This window comes from Olea europaea, chromosome 19 (genome assembly GCF_002742605.1).
Source record: "Olea europaea var. sylvestris chromosome 19, O_europaea_v1, whole genome shotgun sequence".
NCBI lineage: Eukaryota > Viridiplantae > Streptophyta > Magnoliopsida > Lamiales > Oleaceae > Olea > Olea europaea.
In genome coordinates, this window is record NC_036255.1 from 8,210,905 (window position 1) to 8,232,369 (window position 21,465).

The 21,465-nt window shown below is 37.6% G+C and overlaps 1 protein-coding gene and 1 pseudogene across 2 annotated transcripts in view; one reads left to right on the forward strand and one right to left on the reverse strand.

Moving 5' to 3' along the window:
• Positions 1 to 8,578: 8,578 nt before the first annotated feature.
• On the reverse strand, positions 8,579 to 10,965 carry LOC111368293 (annotated as a pseudogene).
• Positions 10,966 to 20,875: 9,910 nt separating this feature from the next.
• The window catches only part of LOC111368679 (30-kDa cleavage and polyadenylation specificity factor 30-like), an 8,431-nt gene continuing 7,841 nt past the window's right edge, over positions 20,876 to 21,465 (forward strand). For both annotated transcript variants that reach the window (XM_022990068.1, XM_022990069.1), the window contains exon 1: positions 20,876 to 21,444. In XM_022990068.1, the coding sequence (XP_022845836.1) occupies positions 21,041 to 21,444 (404 nt within the window). In that variant the 5' untranslated portion in view covers positions 20,876 to 21,040. The remainder of the gene's footprint in view (positions 21,445 to 21,465) is intronic.

The window sequence follows — 21,465 nt, forward strand, 5'->3', positions numbered from 1 at the left end:
TAAGAAATTTGACATGCATGACATCAAGCCTATGAACACACCTATGAGCATATCACTAAAGTTTGATGAGAATGAGCAAGGTACATCTGTGGACGTCACAAAATATCGAGGTATGAACGGATACCTTCTTTACTTAACTGCTAGTAAGCTCGATATTATGTTTAGTGTTTGCCTATGTGCTCGCTTTCAATCTAATCCTAAAGAATCCCACTTAAAGGCCGTAAAAGAATTTTTCGTTATCTAAGTGGTACGAGAACTTTAGGACTTTGGTACCCAAAAAGGCACTCATATTGACTTAATTAATTATTCGGAAGCCGATTGAGCCGGATGTAATGTTGATCGTAAAAGCACAAGTGGAAATTGTCACTTTTTAGGCTTTGCACTTGTGTTTTGGTCTAGTAAGAAACAAAATCGTTGCACTATCCACCGTCGAGGCGGAATATATCTCGGCCGCTAGTTGTTGTACACAAACATTTTGGATGAAACAAACTCAATGTGATTATCATTTGTCTTACGTTCATGTGCATATTTTATGTGATAATACTAGCGCCATAAATTTGTCTAAACATCCCATCTTGTATTCACGAACTAAACATATTGAGATTCGACATCATTTTCTTCGTGATCATGTGCAAAAAGGAAATATTGAATTAGAATTTATAAATATTGAGGACCAATTGGCTGATATTCTCACCAAACCTCGTGCACACGATCGTTTCACATATATTCGAAGAGGTTTAGAAATTATTGATGAAGATGAAGTAGAATGTGGTTAATTCTTCCTATCACGATGATCAACGTCCATAAGTTTTTTTGTTAAATTGTACAAAGTATTGCTTATTTATGACTTCATCATATTTCAGTATTTAAAAAAAAAATAAATAAAATTGTATCAGACGACCAAAACGGACCGTCCAGTAAGTACCAGACAAGCCCAACGGACTATTCGGTACATTAGTCCGTTGATGACAGAGAATTCTCTGCCATACCAGACCATCAGGTACAACGAGAAATCGTTTTTTAAAACTGAACCAGTCATCTTCCTCCTCACTTCTTCTCCCCATTTTCGAATTTCTCTCTCTCAATATCTTCTTCCTTCATCCACAACTTATTCCTTTGCTAAATTCTTAGAAATCTCTCTTACCCACAACTTCTACCCTCACCATTACTCGAAATCTCAAGCTATCATTTGCCAAAATCCCCAAATCGCATAGTTCGAACCCTAGCTTTTCTTCATCAATTTTTTCACATTTTCCACCATGCTAAGAGTCAAAAGAGTAGCAAATCGCCCCATAAGGACTGCTATGCATCCTCCACCAAGCTCTTCCGATGAAGAAATGGATGAGGAACCCAAGGTACTTACGAACCCATTTGAGAAATCTCCCATTCTCATAAGTAAAAATGTCGATCTCTCTGATTTTACACGTGTGATTATTTTTAACAAAATTGTAACTGACATTCTTTAATTTTTTTTTTAGGGCTTCAACTCTTTGGAGCGAATCAAGGATCTTGACGTTCAAAATTTTCTTTGTGTAGAGGTTAATTTTTTTTTATGTTGTAATTATTTTATGAGTTCAGAAAATATATGTTTATGAACCAACTTAAAATTGCAAATCTTCATACACATTGAGGACCAAGGACTGCCACTTTTCACCATTTAATGCACTTTTTGTTGAGAATCAAGGACCTGCTCCTTCCATCGTCCAAGGCACTTCGTGTTAAGGATCAAGGACTGACTCCTTCGACCGTCCAAGGCACCTTGTGTTAAGGACTGGCTCCTTCCATCGTCCAAGACACTTTGTGTTAAGGACCAAGGACCTGCTCCTTCCATTGTCCAAGGCACTTTGTATTAAGGACCAAGAACTGGCTCTTTCAACTGTCCAAGACAGTTTGTGTAGAGGACCATGGACTTATTCCTTCCATCGTCCAAGACACTTCGTGTTGAGGACCAATGACTGGTTCCTTCCATCGTCCAAGACACTTCGTGTTGAAGACCAATGACTGGCTCCTTCAACTGTTCAAGACACTTTGTGTTGAGGACCAATGACCTATTTCTTCTATCGTCCAAGGCACTTTGTGTTAAGGACCAAGGACTGGCTCCTTCAATTGTTCAAGACACTTTGTGTTGAGGACCAAGGACTTGTTCCTTCCATCGTCTTAAGGCACTTTGTGTTAAGGACCAAGGACTAGTTCCTTCGACCGTCCAAGGCACTTTGTGTTAAGGACCAAGGACTGGCTCCTTCGACTATCCAAGACACTTCATGTTGAGGACCAAGGACATGTTCCTTCAACTATCCAAGACACTTCGTGTTGAGGACCAATGACTTGTTCCTTCCATCGTCTAAGACACTTTGTGTTGAGGACCAAGGACTTGTTCCTTCCATCGTTCAATACACTTTTTATAGAGGCTGCTTACATATTTGGGAGACTCGAGATTTTAAACAATAAACCAATTTGAGAGGTTTACTGCCTCCTTTTTTGGCTGACTTTTTTTTTTTTTGTGCAGGCATGCTGGAACAAGTTCTGATGATAAAGTGTGCTCTGACATGCACAAAATTATTGAGCTTAAAAATCAAGACAAAAGTTATCTGCGTTTCAAAGATACTGATGTGAAGTACCATGCCCAGATCGCCATACGAGGTGAACTTAAATTTAGTATCCATAAGCCAACGACAGATCCTTCCCCCGACCTTCTGGAGCCATTGTCGGAGTTGCATATGTCCACCAGTAGTGAATGTCACGAGAGTTTGGATATTGGCAAGTCCAATCGCTCTAGCAGTCATCTTCCCTTTTTGTGTCTTCCGCCTTATCATTCCCAGAGCATGGAGTACATCCCAAGGGCTGTGATTTGTGAGAAAATTGATAATAGAGAAATACAATGGGAAAGCACACTGGTCAGTCGAGGAGAGATTTATTTTCTTCCCAAATTTTGGGTAGTGGGTCCAGAAAGTTCTGCTCAAGAGGAATCTCCGAGAGTTAGCTTTTGTAGTCGGTTCAGCTGCAAAAGATTACCATCGTCCAAACTCCATTTACAGAGCTCTTTTTTTGGTTTGGTGTCCAGAAACAAACACCTTTGTGACTGCCAATGGTGAAATTGGCATTTCTCTTTGGGACATCCGCGAGATAAGTGGGCTTTCCATCATGGGTCATTATTATAAGGAAGTAGTCCCAAGTCTTTCAGAGCTGACGGATCATCTTCCCGAGTCTTGTTTGTATCTCTTTAATGTTTTCGCATTGATTGCCCATGCGAATGAACCTGACAGAGTTACTCACGAGCAGTGGATTAATTTTTGTTTCATGAGAATGGTTGTATCCTGAACCCTCGACAACACAAAAATTATAAGAATGTTATGAATTTAAATCAATTCAAAAAGCGCCATCAAAGAACATCGAAGGAAATACGGAGGCCCGTGGTGAGAGACAAGCCGAGAGACATTACTCATAGGGATCGACGTCATTGGGGCAATTTTCCAGTATCTCTGTCTATGGAAGAAGAAGAGGAATTAGAGATAGCAGCCTATCTCTCCCTATGGCTTTGTCGCTTCATTTTTCCATGTGGGGACGAAAGTATAAGAGCCGGGACTTTTAAAACATCTTCTAGGATGGCTGGCAGGTACACTTATAGTCTGGTTCCACCCATATTGGCCAGCATTTATAGTGGACTTACACGAACATCTAACTATCAGGCAAATCTAGACCTTGGCTCAATTTCACATTCATTTCCTGCACATTTTCTTTATGCTTGGGCAGCAACCTATTTTGTCTGAGGTGTTTATGCTCATGTAGACAAGAGTTATTCTCGCCCTATAATTCGAAGATATACCGGAACTCTGAATGCTTTTCAATCTTGGGAGAAAAATGCCGTTGATTGTCGGGAATTTATCCGTGGAGCGATGAACACCGATAACTTTTGCTGGAATCCATTACCCTCATCGTCTCATCTTGATGTACGTGTGGATGACCAACCGAGGTTTGCAGATACTTCAGAATTCATGATGAGTATTAGATCTGGATTTGTTTCTTATCATCGAGGAAATTCATCTTTCATTCTTGAGGCGTATAATCCTTACATGTTTGCGAGACAGTTTGGCTTTAGACAGAAACTTCCCAGGTCACCAAGAAAGTTGAATATTGCCCCAAGTGTAGGTGACATGTATCGAGTTTGGTTGTCCTTAACTCGGATAAAAAGTGGGTCTGTATTTCATATTCTAGAGTATGTGAGGGATATACATCAAAACATTGATGTTGAATACCAGGCTTGGTGGAATAGCAAAGTGTTACCACTCTTGACCAAGGTCCAGGTGCAAGTCTTATTTTCTAGTGAGAGCCGTGACTTTGCTCTTGGCTCGACTCTGAACAGGGTTTTAGCTAGAGGTTTAAACCCTCCAAATGTTGTTCCCAAAGAGGCTTCTCAAAAGAGGGATCTAAACCAGCAAAATGAAAGAGGTATTAAGAGAATCAAAATTATAGTTCCCTCGGCAAAGGTTGCTACCACCTCTGAGCCTGCTGATAAGGTGCCAAAATCAATTTTGATTCCAGATCACTGTAGTCCTGGATATCAAGCATCACAAGCACTAAGAAAGACTTTGACTCCAGAAGATGAAAGTTCTGGAGATCAGGTATAGTTCTCCCTTTTTTTATGTACTGTTTGTATCTGATTTTCTGTCACAATCTTCAATTTCAGGCTCCTCTTTCTCGAATATACAAAATCAAACGACCAATAGAACCAAGGCCGCTTCAAGCTATTCCGAGTCTTTCAAAAGGTGAAGTTGGAGCTTCTCACATTAACATCAGCCTCTCGAACGCATCATCAGACAATGGATTTTTAGACATATCGCCCAGGATATGAAATGCAGGTATGTGCCCTGTTGTTGTTTGCTGCACTTTTCCCTTTTTTTTTTTTAAATCATGCTCCATTTTTGTAGGTTTTTCGAGCATCCCTAAAAAACTAAATTTCTCTATGAATCCAAACTTTCTGCAAGATCAGATTGGCGAGAATGACGGGCGAATCGATGCACTTCAAGGAATAGATGGTATTCATGATTCTCATGACCTTCCTTGCAAATATCCGGGCACCATCAATGGAGGTACTTTGATACATATCATGGACAATTTTAATGCTGAAGATGAAGTAAATTTAGGGGCTGTGAGAGCTAACATTTCAGAGATCAATCAAGGAGTTCCTATCGTTCCATCTTCGTTGGCTTTAGTCAGTATTCCAAACAAATAATCATCGAGCTGCACCAATCTGTTCTTTCATGTCTGGTCTTCCACCTGGAATTACCCAAGAGTCTCCTTATCTGAAGACTGCTCTGGAAGAAGCCATGACTAATTACCTTCAAAAGTGTTTTAAGGATGTCTTGAAGCATGGATTCTCCAACATTCAATCTTGGTGGGATGAAAATAACTTAATTCTTCAAAACGTGATTACCAACCCATTCCATACTGACCCAAAGCCTTTGATGAAGCGCATGGATGTGTTTTTGAAAAAAAGTTGACTCTTACTTATCTGAAAAAAAGCAACACTTGGATTGTCCAACTGTTGAAGAAAAGGCTGAGGAGTTAAAACTTTTGAACATTCAGCTGGAAGTAAAGGATTCCACATGTTCTTCGTTGAGAGGCAAAATTAGTGAGCTAACCTTTGAGTTAGATAAACTCCGTGATGAACTTCAAGCCCAAGAGGAAGAGAAAAGTATAATTGGAACCAGGAAGACAGTATTGAAAGAAACACAGATAAGAGATGTCGCTAGCGTAGCATCCATTGACCAGAAAAGGAAGACCCTTGAAGATAGTTTCATGCGAGTGATCAATGGCGAGTGATCCTGATTAAGTCATGAATTTCTGATCCTTTTTTTAAGACCATATTGTATAAATTTTGACTTGTTATTTTTTTTATTTGGATGAACTTTTCTTTTTCATGTTTCTTGTGTTTTTTTTACTATAGCAATTGGTAAACAAATTGAATGAATTTATTAGTTGTGATTGAACTTGAATTTATAATTTATTCAAGCTGCCTACGTACCCAAACGGGATCAAGTCGAACGTAGTTTATTACAAGAACACAATTTTTTTTGTACAATGAAAAATTTTAAAATAAAGAAATTCAGGCGTAAAAATGCTTTAAAAATTTTCCATTGATAGGTCCGATTTGCAATCCATCTTTGACGACGTTCTTGTACGCTCCGTTAGTGAATGCATGAGTAACAAGAAATGGACCATCCCATTTAGGTTGAAACTTGTCCCCTATTTTTCTTGTGATTATGATTGGCCTGCGCACGGAAAGTACCAGATCTCCAACTTGAAATGATCTTGGTTGCACCTTTTTGTTGAAAGACTTGGCCATTCGAGCTTGATAGCACTCTAGATGCATTTATGCCCAACGTCTTCTCATCCAAAGCTTTTAGCTCTTCCAATCGAAGGCGGGCATTTTCTTCAGTTGTCAAACCTTCCTCGATGGCAATTCGAAGTGACGGGATTTGACACTCCAGAGGAAGTATAGCTTCTACTCCATATACTAAGGCATAAGAAGTGACTTGTGTTGGAGTTCGATAAGTAGTTCGATAAGCCCATAAGACTTCACCGATTTTCTCATGCCAATCTCTTTTTGATTTGGAGACAACCTTTTTTAGCAGACTGTATAGTGTTTTGTTGAACGCCTCTGCTAATCCGATAGCTGCCGCATTGTACATGGATGAGTTATACTGTTTGAACCCAAACTTACCACATAAATTGTTTAAGTGACTATTGCAAAATGATTTTCCATTATCAGTTATGATATGCCGGGGAACACCATATCGATAAATGATTTGGATACGAATGAAATCTGCAACATTTTCTTTCTTTACTTCCTTCAATGGTACGGCTTCGGCCTACTTGGAGAAGTAGTCGGTCCCGGCGAAGATGTATGCATGCCCTGCTGAAGACTTAGGAGTTATAGGTCCAATTACATCAAGACCCTATGCATCAAACGGCCATGAAGCTACTGTCGGATGTAATGGTTCCGGAGGTTGATGGATGAAATTGGTATGGACTTGGCAAACTTCACATTTTCTTGCATAATCCATAGAGTCTTGTACCATAGTTGGCCAGTAATAGCCCATCCTTTTTATTCGAAAATGGAGTTTAGGTCCAGACTAATAGGCACCACAAATTCCAGAGTGGGCTTCTTTCACGACCTGTGTTGCTTCGTCATCACTCAGGCATCGAAGGAAAACTCCATCAAATGATCGTCGATAAAGTGTTCCCTTATAAAAGATAAAGCGAGAGGCACGCCTCTTAATTTCAGTTTTTCGCCATGGATTATCTGGTAGCTTTTGATGTTGAAGGAAATCGATTATCGGTTGTCTCCAATCTTTTCTTTCCTAATTTTCGAGTACTTCGACACTATTGTTTTTTTTCCAAATTACTGGGTAGCAACGATGGAAGCACCCATCTTTAAGTAATTGATATGGAGTGTGAGAAATCTTCAATTGACCTATCTAAAACTTAGCTGATGCCTATTAGCTAAGGCATCAGCTTCCCTATTTTCACTTCTCGAGACGAATTTAAGTTTTACTGAATCAAATCATCTCATAAGCATTGATGCATATTCATAATATGGTTTCAGGTCTGAATTTCGGACTTTATACTCAGCTAAAAGTTGGTTGATTATCAATTTAGAATCTCCAAAGACTTCCAGCTGGTGGATATCCATATCTAACGCTGCTTCTAAACCAAGGATAAGGGCTTGATATTCCGCCTCGTTGTTTGAACATTTCTATGCTAAGGTAAAAGAGCTGGGCATGACAAGATCATGGGGAGTGACTAAGACTACTCCTGCTTCGACACCATAACGTCAGGCTGCCCCGTCGAAGTATAGCCTCCATGATGGTATGGTTTCAGTGAATAGAACTTCTTTATTGGGAAGGTCTTCTTGAAGTTCCCATTCCGTTGAAATTGGGTGATCAGCTAGGAAATCTGCCAAAGCTTGTCCTTTAATGGCCTTTTGTGGAATGAATTTGATATCGGACTCAGACAATAGTAGTGCCCATTTTCCAATCCTGCTAGAGAGAATTGGCCTAGACATTATGTACTTCAATGGATCAATCTTCAAAATGAGATTGATCGTGTGTGATAGCATATAATGTCTCAACTTTTTAGCTGCAAAGATTAATGCTAGACACATTTTTTCAATAGGTGAATACTTCATTTCAGCGCCTACCAGTGTTCAACTTAAATAATAGAGTGCATTCTCTTTTCCTTCATCGTTGACTTGGACAAGAAATGCTCCTAGAGAATATTCTTGTTCTGCAACATAAAGAGTCAGTGACTTTTCTAGGACTGGAGTTGTGAGTACCGGTGGACGTGACAAATATTGCTTAATGCTTTGGAAAACATTTTGACAAGCGTCGTCCCATTTAAATGGTACATCTTTCTTTACCAATTTGTTAAATGGATGACATCCTCCGGCCATGTTAGAGATAAATCTTCGAATGTATGCAAGTTTTCTTTGAAGACTTTTCAACTCACGTATATTTCTTGGCTCTGGCATGTTGATTATGACATCAATTTTTGATTGATCTATTTCAATGCTCCGGTGTCAAACAACGAAGCCGAGAAATTTTTCAGAGATGACGCCAAATGCACATTTCAACGGATTCATCTTCAGTCGATGTCTTTGAAGTCTTTTGAAAACATCCCGTAAATCTTGTAAATGATCGTCACGTCTTTTGGTTTTGACAACAAGATCATCTACATAACATTCCACGTTCTTATGCAGCATGTCATCGAAAATCTTCTGCATTGTCCTCTGATAGGTTGTCTCCGCATTTTCCAATCCAAAAGGCATAACTTTGTAACAATATATGCCTTCAGGGATACGAAATGATGTGAGCTCCTCGTCTTTTGGGTTCATTCGTATCTAGTTGTATCCGGAAAATCCGTCCATGAAAGATAAGACTTCATATCCGGTAGTTGCATCCACCATCAACTCTGTTATCGGAAGTGGAAAATCATCTTTCGGACATGCTTGATTCAAATCTCGAAAGTCAATGCAAATTCTTAATTGCCCATTCTTCTTTTTAACAGGGACAATATTCGCGATCCATGTTGGGTATTTCACTTCGCGTATGAATCCAACTTCAATAAGTTTGTTGACTTCTACTTCAATTTAAGGGATCAGTTCTGGTCGAAATGTTCTTTGAGGTTGTTTGACTAGTCGAACTCCATGTCTTATTGCGAGATGATGTACTGTAACCTTAGGGTCTAACCCCGGTATCTCCTTGTAAGACCACGCAAACACGTCTTTGTATTCCTAAAGCAAACTAATGTACTCGGATTCCTCTTTTTGACTGAGGATGGCACTTACAAATACTGGTCTCGGGTCTTCTTTGATCCCCAAGTTCAATTGTTTTAAATCATCCACAGTAGCTTGCCCACCTACTTCAAATGTAGGTGGGACTAGTTCGGGTTCATCTGTTGTGACAAAACTTTCGGACTCGGAGTCTGAATCGGGAGCTTCTTCAAAGGCTATGTGATTGGCAGAAATTTCTTCCTCGTCTTCATTACCCTTTAGGGATGACTGAAGTTTTTGATATCGCCGTCTTTTTTTTTATCGTTGTGGTTTCGAACTCGGTTTGGAAGTTTTGATTCCAAGTCGAGAAAATAAAGATTGTCTTTGGGATGACATTTGGGGAGCTTGTATATTCCTATCAATCTGGGAAGAAGAAGGGAAATCTTCATTTAATCTCTAAAAGACGAAAACTTTACCTTTTACATCGACCACTGGAGAGGGTTCTCCTTTTAACCTTGTAAACACCGAAACTCTAGCATTCTCACTTTCAATTCGATCGAACACTGAAGGTCTCGGTTGTTCTGGTTTCTCTTCTGCAACTTCATAAATTTGAACCATGATGGGGTTTGAAGAAACCATCTTGACCTTAATCTTCCTTGGTGGATTAGGATCATATCCCAAACCATACCTGGGTCGAGACATCAGGGCTCCATTAGAATTAGAAGAGACACGCCCACCTGAAAGGACAGTGTTAAGATCACCTAATTTACGAGGCTCTCCTTTTTCGAACCCGAAATTTTCAAACAACTTTTTGATTTGAGGATTGTAACATCCTTTGAAAGTCTGTTTTGATTCAGGAACTCCTTCTTGTTTGGATGAGCTAGAAATATAAAGCTTTGATATGTCTGGAACGGATGTCGAAGCCTCTGATGTAGGTTTATGTTCCTCTCGGATCGCCATGAGTTGATGGGGTAGAAGCAATTTTGGAATACTAGGTATTGGAATAGTTAACTCTTTTTTCAATACCTCAAAATCGGTTGATTTTATTTGAGGGTTTTTGCCTCTAGAGAATCCTTCGGATGTAAATTTTGACTTGTCTTTGATAAATTGACGAGATTGAACAGCACTAGACGTATCATGATCATTTGTATCTTCTTTGATTTTGAATCCAGACATTGTCAACCCTACAGAATTGCACTCTTCATCTTCCATGTAGAATTTGGCATCAGTAAAATGGGATTTTTCTTCAAGGAATGGTTTAGACTCAACTACCACACATTTAACTTCTCCATCTCGACTATATTTGAAGCATTGGTGCCAGGTGAAAAGTACCACCCCAGTTTCATGTAGCCAAACATGTCCAAGGAGTAACTCATATGATGTTTTAGCATTAATGACATGGAAGAGAGCTGAAGAGATTAACTCTCCTATTTGTAGTTCAAGCGAATCATGCCAATGGCTCGCTGACCTTTTTGATTGAATCCTTGAATCATGATTTTGCTTTTGGACAGATCACCAACATTAATCCCAACCTTCTTCATTTTTTTAACCGGCATAATATTCACAGCAGATCCACAATCGATCATTATGCGATTTATCTTGTATCCTCGAATATAACCGCTGACATACAGTGGCCTATTATGTGGACGAGAACCCAATTGTAAATCTTCATCGTCAAATGTTATGGTGGCCATACAGTCCTAAGGAGTTGCGGATCCAATATGTTTTAGAAATTTGCCCTTGTATTCTTCTGGATTGATTAGAGCTGCGATCAAAGCCATTCGATCATCGAAAGGAAGACTGAGAGATTTTGCTAGACTCGTATTGGCAGGAATATTGTTAAGCCGTGAGATAGTTGTCTTCTGTTTTGAAGTCTGCCTTGATGCGTTCTTCATTTCATTTTTCTCCTCTACACTGATTACATTGGAGGTGAGATATTCTTTATCAAAGAAACCCTAGGAAGAACGCGTGGAGCTGCTTCTCCCCCCGGTTGACTTAGTAGGTATTCTTGGCTTGGCTTCATGCTTTTTTCCTCGGTTGTTCTTTGGTCTTGATTTCTTGTCACAAACATTAGAACTTGGGAGTTGTGGAGCCTTTTGACGACGTCTTTTTATAAGTGTCCATGCCTCCTGATCTTCTTCTAATGTTTCCTCTTTATTGGGTTGAATTTTTGTTGCCAATCCCTCCAGCTCTATTCCTGCAAGAGGCACAGAGTGTAATATTTTACCTATTTTGTTTGGAATTCGGTATTTCTCTTTCTTCTTTATGAAGGTGGACCAGCCGTCACCGATCTCATCTTCAGATTCTGAGTCAGAATCCCAAATATCCAAGCCGTCTATCATAATTTCATAAAAGGTTGGACGATTGGGTGCATTTGGTCTATCCATCCCTGGATAGACGTAACTAATAGTGATTTCTCCATCTACCTCAAACTTCACTGGGATGGCTCCTTTTGGAAGTTGAGGTCCAAACTCCTTAACTGAGGATTTACATGTATCGCGTACACCAAAAAACGTTTGTTTCTTCTCTGCAATGGGAATTGGATCAAATGATCCAAACGAAACCATCGAGCAGACGGCTGTTGGATTCTTTCCAGTTTCAAGTTTGATCTTATTTTCTTTGTCCAAACAAACAATGAGATCTTTCAAGACGAAGCATTTTTTCATTGGGTGGCTAATGATTCTATGAAATTTACAGTATTTAGGATGATCGATCTAGCCAGCTTCCTTGGGTCTTTTTGGTACTGGAAGTTCGATTATCTTCTGTTCAAGGAGCTGATCCAGAATTTAAGAAACTTCAGAATCTGAGAATGGGTACTCATTTCCTTCAAGTTCTTTTAGAGTCTCATGACCTGTACTTTGGACTTGTCCTCTATTAGGTCTGAATTCTGGCTTGGGTTTTGGGTTCAAGCTTGACCCCTGGAAGACTATCTTTGCAGAGCAGTAGAAATCACCATAGCTTCTTTGGACTTACTTGCCTTAGCATCTTTCCTTATCTCTTTCTTGGGATCTTTTTTGTCACGTGGATCACTTAGTAAGTAACTCCCATGCCTTTCAATGTGGAGCTCCAAGTCATGAGCAAGTGTCGCCAATTCTTCGAATGAGTGAGGCATGTTTGCTTGGAGATTATAGAGTAATCCCCAATGCATGCCTTGTACACACACGTCAATGGAAAATGCTTCGCTTATTCATTCTTTGCAATTAAGCACGAGATTTCTCCAGCGTTCAATGTATTCCACAACGGGTTCTTCCTTGCTTTGTTTTGTTCGAGCAAGTTTTGGAAGGTTGACAGTTCATCGGGTGCTGTAGAAGCGTGTTAGGATCTCTCGTTCAAGCTGATCCCAACTGTCAATTGACCCTGCCGGTAAGTCCGTGTACCATTCAAATGCAAAACCTTTGAGGGAGCGTAGAAACTACTTCACCATATTGTCATTGTAAGTACCTGCATTGTTACAAGTCTTGATAAAGTGGGCAACATATTGCTTTAGATTGCATTTTCCATCAAAACACTGAAATTTTGGAGGTTGATAACCGAGTGGCATCTTTATTTCGTCGATTCGATGACTATAGGGCTTGGCATACACCAATGAAGATTGTAATGAACCACCATATTGGGCACGAATGGCGTCTGCAATCATATGTTGAAGTTGTTGGACGGACGGAAAGCTAACAGAGAGTTGAGTGGCGTCACGCAACACGTTTTGAACAACTATCCAATCATGCATATCTTGCTTTTGTTGGCGCTCTTGGACTTCTAACTCTTTGGCCTTGGAAGATCCTGAATTTTCCTGATCTTCTTTAGTCGATAGATTTTGCGACTCTAGCCTATGCGTGAGTGCAGCAATCTGTGCATCTTTGTCTTCCAATGACTTTTTTTCAATGGCTAAAGTCATTTGTTGAATTCAGTCATTTGAGCTCGATGCCGCTTCTGTGACCATCACTCGCTCAAGTGATTCTTCAAATGAGACATCATCTTCCCACTTTTGCTGAAAAGTGGCATGAGGGGATCCAGACAAGGATCTACCATCGGAAATGGAGCCCGAATGATAACTTTTCACTGAACTCATGGTTTTTTCTGTCGAATGAAAGTTTGGCTTTTTGAAGGCAATTTTCACTTTGCCTTTATTGGAGAACTTCTTCAGTGGTGTGACCAGTTGAGTTCGGCAAGTGTCTCTTCAAGATGAGTTATAGTTTGTTTCGCCTTTTCGCTTGCCATTGCTGATGTAATAGTTAAAATTTGAAGATTTTGAGATCAAAAGATGAGAGGACAAGAAGGTCCCACCGGGCGTGCCAAGAAATTTGTACGATGAAATCTCGTGTATTAAAATATAGAAATCGTTACAAATTGTATTTTAATAAATACAAGTGATGTTGACCTTCTTGTAATTGCAAATTTGTAAAGTCCTCTGATTAATGATTTGAATATTTGAAGACGAGGGGCCACGTGACTTGAATCCTGGTCTTCAATAATTTGTTGAAAATTTGATTTATCGAGATTTGACTTGTTTGGAACTTAGTCTTAAGGCTTGGACTTGGACTTGAATTTAATTTGATTTAAAGAAGACTTTGATCTTCTTGGACTTGGCGTGAACCTGTTTGATTCGAAGAAGATTTTAATCTTCTTGGGGTTCACCGAGCTAAGGTTTGACAAAATTTCTTCCATTTTTTCAGCCTTGGGATTTCTTCAGCACTTCGTGACATTCTCTGCTTTCTTTCTTGCTTGCTTTCTGTGTGTCCCGTTTTATGGACCATTGGTCTTATTTATAGGGGAGGATTTGGGCTAATTTTGGTAATTACTCAATTATATTTAATTAAAAGAGATAATTGAGCCATTATAGTTTTATTTATTTGTTTGTTTATTTTATTTGTTTGTTTCTTTATTTAAAATTTGGTATGGGCCTTTGGGTTTTATGGACTTTAGTATATTCAAATTTAATTTAGCTAATGATTTAAGTCGACCGAATCCATTTTATTTTATTATTTTTTTATGTCTACACACATCACTTAAGTTTACCTTGCATGGTTTTACAACACATTATCGCTCATGTCATACTTCCTCGAAAAGGACATCGGGACGAAGTCAATTTCCTCGACCTATTTATTCTCAACTCTTTTCTTGTGAATCAAAAATTAGATTTTCCAACTTTGGTTATTGGAACTATGGCACGCGTGCATACCTCTCGAAAAACTAAAGCTCTTCCATACGGCATGCTTTTAACCAAAATTTTTAAACAATTTCATGTGCCGTTGGACAATGGGCCTTTTTTCAAATTACGTCCAACCGACACCATTAACATCAAACACTTGCAGGTATGCGTATCATAAAGGAAAATGGTCAATGGGTAGCACACACAAAGGGGTTCGATCCTACCTCGGGTCCATCCACTTTAGCTTTTGAAGGCGATGATGAGGATGATTCTGATGATACTCCAATACCTCCTTCTGACATTCCGAGCTCGAGCGGCTCTCAAGCATCGAGTAGAGGAAATAGCATGACCGAAGATCAATTTAACATCCTCAACGGCCGTATTGACTCTCTCACTTCCACCATCGAAAGTTTTGGAAGTTTACTTCTCCAGCTCAGGCCCAACAAATGACTATCTAAGACCAACAGGCGGAGATGGAAGCTCAACAAACTGCCTTCTTTGCTAATTTCTACTCTAGATTCCCTCCGGCACCGTAGTTCACTCACCGTCATTTATAATGCTTGTCTTCATGCTTTTCCTTTGAACATTGCACTACTATGCTTGTCTAACCATTTTTTGGGCTTCATGCATTGACAAATCTATTTTGCTTCTATTCAATGGTTGACTTCTTTTTGCTTATGCCAAAAGGGGGAAGTGATATGCGGATGATTATGCAAAAATATGATACGTGTATGAGTAAGGGGGAATATCTTCAATATATGATCATTGATGCCAAATGGAATAAATAGTGCAATGGTTGATTATGCATAATGTGTATGATTAAGGGGGAATATCTTCAATATATGATCATTGATGTGCAAAAGATAGGGGTGTGTATACATACATACAAATATATATATATTTGTTAAATTTGTGAATCATTCATTTTTGCAAATCATCTTGTTTGTCATAATCAAAAAGGGGGAAATTGTTGACATGGTTGACTTCCGTCTATGTTTTGGTTATAACAAACAAGATTTGATTTTGGTTCTAACAAACCTACTTTTGAATCATGATAGTTGAAATCAAATCGACCATCGCATCAAAATGAAGATTCATGCATAGGACAAGATAAATGCACTCATGAAGAACAAAACGAATGTCAATGTCAAGAGGAATCAAGATCGAAGACATAAACCTTGATGATCCAGCATATTGAAGAAAACTATATTAGAACTCTTGAATTTATATGTAAAGGTATAACATTTTAATATTTAGAAAAGAAGTCTCGGGAGCTCAAGATAAAATCATTCAAGGTAAAATCTTTTTTGAGCTACCGGACAGTCCGGTTGTGTACCCGACGATCCGGTAAAGGTATTTGCCCAACTGTCAAAATTTTTAACGTTCTGACACCTGTCTCACCATTGGCTAGTAGCCTTGTCCAGTACGTACCGGACGGTCCGGTACACTTGTCCGGTGGGACTGACTCTTGACCGTTAGGAAGATCTTTGAGAGCTATAAATACGACTTTCTCTTCACTATGCAAACCAATTGTTCATGAGCATTAAGTGAAGTATTTTATTGATTTTCTCAACCTTATTTTTCACTCTTTTAAAGATCAAATCATTCATTTATTGAAAAACTTTTTGAGTGATCAAAAGTTGAAAAATCATTTATCTCAACTAAAGTTTTTCAATCAAAACACTTGAGCTACCTTATTTGCTATCAATTAAAGTGTTTACCTACTTCTCTCTTATATTCAAACTAAGTCTATATCATTTATTAAGAGAGAAGTTTTTCACTTGTAATTTCAATTCTCTTATTTTCGGATTGTTGGTAGTGTCGAGGTCCCGAAAATCTCAACGGTATAAAAGGATCGGTGCTCCTTGATTGTAAGTCACCAGAAGTTTTGTAAATGTTGGATTGCACCATAAGTCAATCAAATATAGTAGAAAAGACCTTGCTCGTGACGGAGAGCTTGGTAACGGGGGACGTAGATCATTGATTGGATCGAACCTCCTTATTACATTATTTGCGCTCTCTTTTCCCTTCCTCTTATTATTTTTTTGTGATATCTTGCTTACTTATTACTTTAATTGTTATTTGCTTAAATTTGAACTTATTTTCGAAAAAGTTTCAAATAACCAATTCACCCCCCCTCCTCTTAGTTAGTTGTTCTTGGGCTTACACTTCTATTTTATTTTTTCATTTTCCTCTTTAAATCAGATTCTTTTAACACACAATTTTTTTTTTAAGATTTCATTTGGTTAAATAAAAACTATCTTTTGGTAGGATTTAGTTGCTTAATTTGATGGGATGCCTTGATGAATTAATAGTTTTTCTTTGGTTTCATGTCTTGCAAATTTGCCCTTTTTAATTATCTTAACATATTTTTCTCGTGGATATAATAGACTAACAATGAGTGGATTGTATCATATTATCAATCAGTTAGGTAAAATAACTCTTTATTAAAGATTTAGAGAATTTAAGGGAGAATATAATTTAACATGGACATAGAGAGAAAAGCGAGATAGGTTATGGTGAATGCTCATAGTTTCCTGTAAATCTAGAAATGAATAAAATATAATAATTAAAAAGAAAAAATCATGTACCAAAATTTAATCCATGCTTGGCATCAATTTTTTAAAATTCATTTTTTTTCCAAACTCATGTTCAATCATATGCATATTTTATAGAATCCACAACTTTATCAACTTTTCATTTACACACTTCATCAACTTAAATCAAAATTTAATAAAAATATGTTGTTTAGTCAAATCATATATGACTAATTCTAGTACGATTTTTCAACAAGTCAATTAGTTTGGAAAAGATAATTCCGTATAATTTATCTGCTAAGTAGATATTAATTGAGCCTATTTGGCAAGTCATTCTTATTTTGTTATCGAGATTTTTTTTTCACCAGCTATTGACCTAATGTTCAAAACTTGACCGAATCACATTTTCATACTTATTCAACTTGCATCAAAATCAACGATCTTAGAAACAAATACGCTTTGTTTAGGATCTTCAAAACGGATGCCTTTAGTCACATCATAAACCTTTTCTCAAACCCTCAGTAGATGTGTATATATCAATAGAGTTGTCCATGGTTATTATAATAAGTAAATTAGAGTTGCAAGTTTCAAATCAATATACATATATTTTAAGTGGTTTAGCTACTCTTAACCTCTACTTGCAATTGATTCATATTGTTCTTTCTGTCTAATTCTAACACTAGAATGTTATTTTTTTTTATTGCTCTTTAACATGTATGCTTTTGGACGTTCAGTGGCAGTTAATGATTGAGCCAAGTCCAGCTCCATAATGATGCGGTAGGGGATGGAACAACATCCATTCTTTGTAAAGGTTGAGCTTATTTTTATTCACTTCGTATGGTCCGCGTGTGATGTATGTAGGAGATCTGCTAATTTAATTAAATGATCCTCAATTTTGATGCCTGCTGCTAATTCACTTACGATCTTATCTATATATGCATATCTGTAGTTTACGTTTTCTATTTTTTTATTTTATAATGGTTGAAAGTGAATAAAATGTCTTTTTGCATCGTACTCAAATTATTTGTAAGAGGTGAAAAGATTGAAAACTAAGCTATTGGCCTCTCAAATAGTTTCTTGAGTTCAAAATTTCCTGAACTGTTGGAAAGTTCTCGAGTTCGAAATTTATCCTCTCAAATAGTTTCTTTAGTACAAAATTTCTTAGCAATTTTTCAAGTAGTTAGAAAGCACTCCTAGGTCACTAGGCTAGCTTCATTTTTCTTGGGTCTTATGGAATGTGATGGTTCATTTAGAAGTATTTATAAACTAATTGCTAATTTTTGATTTTCCATAAGTGAGAAAGAGAGAAAATTACTTTGTTACAGTTTATATCTTCTGGAGTTCATATTTCTAATTTAAGGAGTTCATATTGATGAAGTTGTTGTAGAGAAAAATGCTTGTCACAGTCTATATCTTATGATTTTTCATAAGGGTTTACGTTGCTGAGATTAATGGACAATTGAAATTGTGATTAGCAGTTACTGCTGTGAAAAGTCAGAGGAAGGCTTTGCAATATCTGGGATTGGATGGAGAGAAAAGCTCTTTCAGACTTGCTGTAAGCAAAGATTGGATTTTTCTGCTTGAATTTCTTGTCCAAAATATTAATGTGGGGTTGGGAATATTGAATAAGATGAAGTTTGGGCACCACTTTGTGTTTACTCATATTTCTAATTCCTCTCTGTTGTGGAGGATTTCATTTTGTTAAGATTGTTATATGGTGATTTCTCAAAATCCAGTAGTTTTTAATTGAGTCTATAATTTCGAAGGAGCATGATTAATGAAGTGAATTTGTTCGAGCGAGAAACCTTTTATGAGAATTTACTGTTTTCAATTTCAGTTTGAAAATTAATTATTGAATGTGTATGAGGGATCAACGTTCAATAAAAAAAGAATTTGATTCATTAGAGCAAGATAAGTTAGAGCTAGAGGGCAAATTAAACGAAAAGAGTAAAATCATTCTTCGGTTGAATTCGAAGGTAGAGGAATTGAAGAATCAAAAATTGAAAAGCGAGCAAACTGCAGTGAATTACGAGGAAAGAATCAAGTCAATGAATGATGAGATTGAGAAGTTGAACTGTGAAAACTTGGAGACTAAACATGTTGTAGAAGTGTATAAGAAAAGGTTTGAAGATCGTAATGAAGTGAAATACGAGAAAAAAAAATTAAGTCCTTGAGAGGTAGAAAAGTTGAAATGTGAAAAAACGGAGGCTCATACTCTAGAAGTGTATAAGAAGTGTTGACTTCTACAGCTTGATCAGCCTACAATTTTTCAAATTTCAACTTCTCTACCTCATCATTCAAGAACTTAATTTTTTCCGCGTGTTTCACTGTATTAGGATCTTCAAACTTCTTCTTATGCACTTCTATAGTGTGTTCAGCCTCCAACTTTTTAGAATTCAACTTTTCTACCTCATCATTCATTGACTTAATTCTTTCCTCGTACTTCACTGCAGTTTGCTCGCTTTGCAATTTTTTATTCGTCAATTCCTCTATCTTCCAATTCAGCTGAAGAATGATTTTTCTCTTTTCCTTTGATTCGCCCTCTAACTCTAACTTATCTTGCTTCAATGAATCAAATTCTTTTTCCATTCAACGTCGATCCGCCATAGACATTCAACAATTATTTTTCAAGCTAAAATTGTAAGCAGTAAATTCTCATAAAAGATTTCTCGCTTGAACAAATTTACTTCATTAATTATGCTTTCTCAAAATTATAGGCTCAACTAAAACTAATGAATTTTGAGCAATCGCCATAAAACAATCCTAACAAAAGGAAATCCCCCACAACAGAAAGGAATTAGAAACATGAGCAAACACAAAATTGTGCCAAAACTTTATCTTATTCAATTTTCCTAACGCTACATAAATATTTTTGACAAGTAATTAAAGCAGAAAAATCCAATCTTTGCTTACAGCAAGTTTGAAAGAGCTTTTAGTTGTTGGAGCTCGGGATACTTTTCATACATGCAATGTAATTTACCATGCAGTATAAATGTTGGATCCTGCAGCCGTATCTATCGTAAGTTTGCCTCTTATTGCAATACTTTTGTCTAATTTTATGTATTCTTTTAATATATATGTTTTTCTGTTCATTTGTATTATAATTTTTTTATGATCGTGATCCAGGGTGTGCAGAGAGAGGTATTGATTTATTACAGACTCAAGTTAATATTTTAAAGGTATCATTTGAAAATATTACTAATTAATCCTTTGGTTAATTCTCTTACTTATTAATATGTTTTTTACTTTTTAAGCTAGCCAAATAAATAGTTACAAGTTAACTTACAATCCAGTTGATTAAATCAGTATTTTTCTTTAACATTGACCCCATTTATTATCTTTTTTTTCCCGCAAAATTTGTTGCCAATATAAACTTTTTGCTTTACTTTCTAATTCTCATGATTCCGATTGTCTCTATTTAATTGTTGTTGTGGGTATGTTAAACCTTTTTTGTGGAAAGACCGATTAAGTGGGTGCTGTTGGATTTAGAAGAGGAGTGGAGGAAAAGCTGGTACTTTTAAGCACAGACTGAGAAATTGGCAAATGATCCAAATGACAGAAGTCAACTTTTTCTTCCTTTTCTTCTCATACTATAGGAGTTGAAATATAAGCATATGTGTTTATTCAAATTATTTCATTTCATCACTGCACCAACACATTTGTTCTATGTATTCATTTATAAATCACTACACACTTATACTTCACGTTCACCCTAACCAAACCAACTAACGTGCACCCAACTAAACCAACCAACATGCAACGCACGTTGCCACACTAGTTTTTAATAAGATCGTGGATGGAATGCCTAAATTGAAATGAAATGAAATGAAAAGAAAATATAGTGCCTAATTTAGACAAAAATGAAATGTTCAGTGACTAAAGCAAACGACAAAAAAGTTGGGTGACAAATAGTATTTTTAACACCATTTTCTCCCAAATGTTGTTCTCTTCTTCCCCTTCTTCTCCGTCAGCGTCCGTTAAATCACACAAAACCCTTGCACTGCAACCCCAAATCACTACAAACCCTAATTCACACGCATATATTTAAACATATATACGCGAATTGGTTTGATATCATTGATAATTATGGATGACGGAGAAGGGGGTTTAAGCTTCGATTTCGAAGGGGGTCTAGATATGGGTCAGACACAGCATACAGCATCTGTACCCGTCACCCATTCGTTGGCGGACCCGATTACCGCCTCCGCAGCCGCCACCAATGCCAACAATTCCTCAGCTGCCCAAGTTCAGGTGGTTCAGTCGGCGGATGGTATGGGCGGGGCGAGTGGCGGGGGCAGGAGGAGCTTCCGGCAGACAGTGTGTAGGCATTGGTTGCGATCCCTTTGCATGAAGGGTGACTCCTGTGGATTCCTCCACCAGTATGACAAGTCGCGGATGCCCATCTGTCGGTTTTTTAGGCTCTACGGGGAGTGCCGTGAGCAGGATTGTGTGTATAAACACACAAATGAGGATATCAAGGAGTGCAATATGTATGTATACATGCAGGTTCC